This window comes from Indicator indicator, chromosome 41 (assembly GCF_027791375.1).
Source record: "Indicator indicator isolate 239-I01 chromosome 41, UM_Iind_1.1, whole genome shotgun sequence".
Classification (NCBI taxonomy): domain Eukaryota; kingdom Metazoa; phylum Chordata; class Aves; order Piciformes; family Indicatoridae; genus Indicator; species Indicator indicator.
This window is the reverse complement of record NC_072050.1, coordinates 950,085-952,150: the sequence shown is the minus strand read 5'-3', so window position 1 is coordinate 952,150 and position 2,066 is coordinate 950,085. Positions and strand designations below refer to the sequence as shown.

General features: G+C 63.8%; 1 protein-coding gene across 1 annotated transcript; it reads left to right on the top strand.

Annotated features, from left to right (window-relative positions):
• The first annotated feature begins 681 nt into the window (after positions 1–681).
• On the top strand, positions 682–1,206 carry LOC128979046 (twist-related protein 2-like). The gene has a single exon (XM_054397127.1). It carries the CDS (start codon positions 682–684, stop codon positions 1,204–1,206), a length of 525 nt encoding a protein of 174 aa, XP_054253102.1.
• Positions 1,207–2,066: the final 860 nt, after the last annotated feature.

The window sequence follows — 2,066 nt, the reverse complement described above, 5'->3', positions numbered from 1 at the left end:
CATTCTGAATGATTCCATTTCTCAGGAGCAGGATGGATTCCTCCTGTGGCTGCTTCTTCCCTCTGGCTTCAGAGGACACCTCTGGTGCTCCCTGGAGCATGCAGTGCTCCACACAACCACTCCAACCCCTCCCAGATAAAAGTCTCCTGTTCCAAACCCAACAAATGAATGTCTCTGGTTGGCTTCTGCAGGGTCAGCTGTGCTTAAGGAAAGGCTAAGAGTCAACCCAAGCCTGGCCTGGGCTCCGTGGCTGCTGCTCACATTAGCACAGGAGATGTCCCCTGACACCCGGGGGGCAGGCAGGAGCCTCTGCTGGAGGGCTTGGGGGTGTCGCTGGAGGAGGAAGGGAGGAAATCTGGAACCCATAAGCTCCACTGCTGTTTGCATTACCTTGCAGGGCTGCATTGGTCTGTGCCTGGTCCGCCCACGGGCCCCCTCGCCCTATCAGCAAGAGCCCTTCCCAAAGTCCCTCCGACGCCCTCCTCTCCGTAACCCAAAGGGAAAACCACCCCAAGCTCCTTGGAGGGCTCCGGAAGGTTGGGGAGGCTGCAGGCTGGGCGCTGGATGCTCCAAGCTTTGCCCCTTCTTGAGCTGGCCTCGGCTGCTCTCCAGCTCCCCTCTCCCATGCACCGCAGCCACCACACCTCCTGAGAGCCTCCCAGCCCTCGAAGCGCCGAGAAGATGAAAGAGGAGAACCTGCGGCCGGAGTCCCCCGAGGGCAGCCCGGCCAGCAGCAGCGAGGAGGAGGAGGACGACGAGCGGCGGCCGCCTAAGAAATGCCTCCGCAAACGTGGCCAGGTGGGCAAAGGCGGCGGCGGCGGCGAGGACCGCAGGGTCCCTTCCCCGCAGGGCAAACGCAGCCGGCGGAGCCCTGCGCCGGCACCGGCACCGGCGGCGCCCTTCGAGGAGCTGCACTCGCAGCGAGTCATCGCCAACGTGCGGGAGCGGCAGCGAACGCAGTCCCTCAACGACGCCTTCGCCGAGCTGCGCAAAATCATCCCCACGCTGCCCTCCGACAAGCTCAGCAAGATCCAGACCCTGAAGCTGGCCGCTCGCTACATCGACTTCTTGTGCCAGGTGCTGCAGAGCGAGGAGCTGGACCAGAAGGTGGCCACCAGCTGCAACTACCTGGCCCACGAGAGGCTCAGCTACGCCTTCTCCGTCTGGAGGATGGAAGGGGCTTGGTCCATGTCCGCATCCCACTGAGCCCCCCGGGGGGTATGTACCGAACCCTCCCCGGCTGCTGCGTTCCCTCCCTCGCTCGCTACCCCTCCCTGGCTTCCACCTCCGCGGCGGGGAGGAAGGCTCCGCAGCTCGGCCCCCTCCTCACCCTCCACGTGCAAACGATTTGGCTTTAACCAAGCCCAGACGCTGCCGACGCCGGCGGGCGCCGGAGGTTGGCGGTTCCCGACCTCGCCGGGGGTCGGTGGGACGAGGCAGGGGGGCCGAGCGGCAGAGCCTTCGAGTAGATTGATCTCCTTTCGAGGGGGTCTGGTCTGGGGCAGGCTGGTGAAAAGGTTTGGAACCAGGGGCTTCAGGAGCTGACTTATCCTCCCGTGCTGCAGCAGCCACCCTCCTGAACCTGCTTGGCTGACCCAGGGGTCGAAGCCACCGGAGCCGCCCCCTACCCACCCCGAGAAGAGCTCAGCCCTGTCCTGCCTGCCCTGGGGACACTGGGCTGCACCTCCGAGGAGCCCTGGGGCCTCCAGCCTGCCAGGCTTTCTCCCAGCCCTCTCCCAAAGCACGACGAGCTCCATAATCCCTTCGGATGTGGAGGAATCCTGCCCTGCAGGGAGGAAAATACGGAGCCAGGATGCCAGGGCAGGGAGGTTTTCCTGCTCTGTGCCCTCAGCACCATCCATCCACCACCTCAGCACCCTTCCAACCACCAGCAAAGCTGCTGAGGGTGGGAGAATCCTGTTTGCAGTGCTCCAGGTCGTGTTGGGATCAGGGAAATGCAGGGAGAAAGCTCAGCTACATCCCAACCCTTCCTGCAGCCCACGAGCTGGAAGCTCTGGAGGACATTCCTGAGCTGTGGACTTCAGGGACACTTCCATGGGAGCTCT

What these genes read in the sequence shown, in the direction of transcription:
- LOC128979046 (XM_054397127.1), top strand. Translation starts at nt 682, where the DNA reads ATGAAAGAGGAGAACCTGCGGCCGGAGTCCCCCGAGGGCAGCCCGGCC.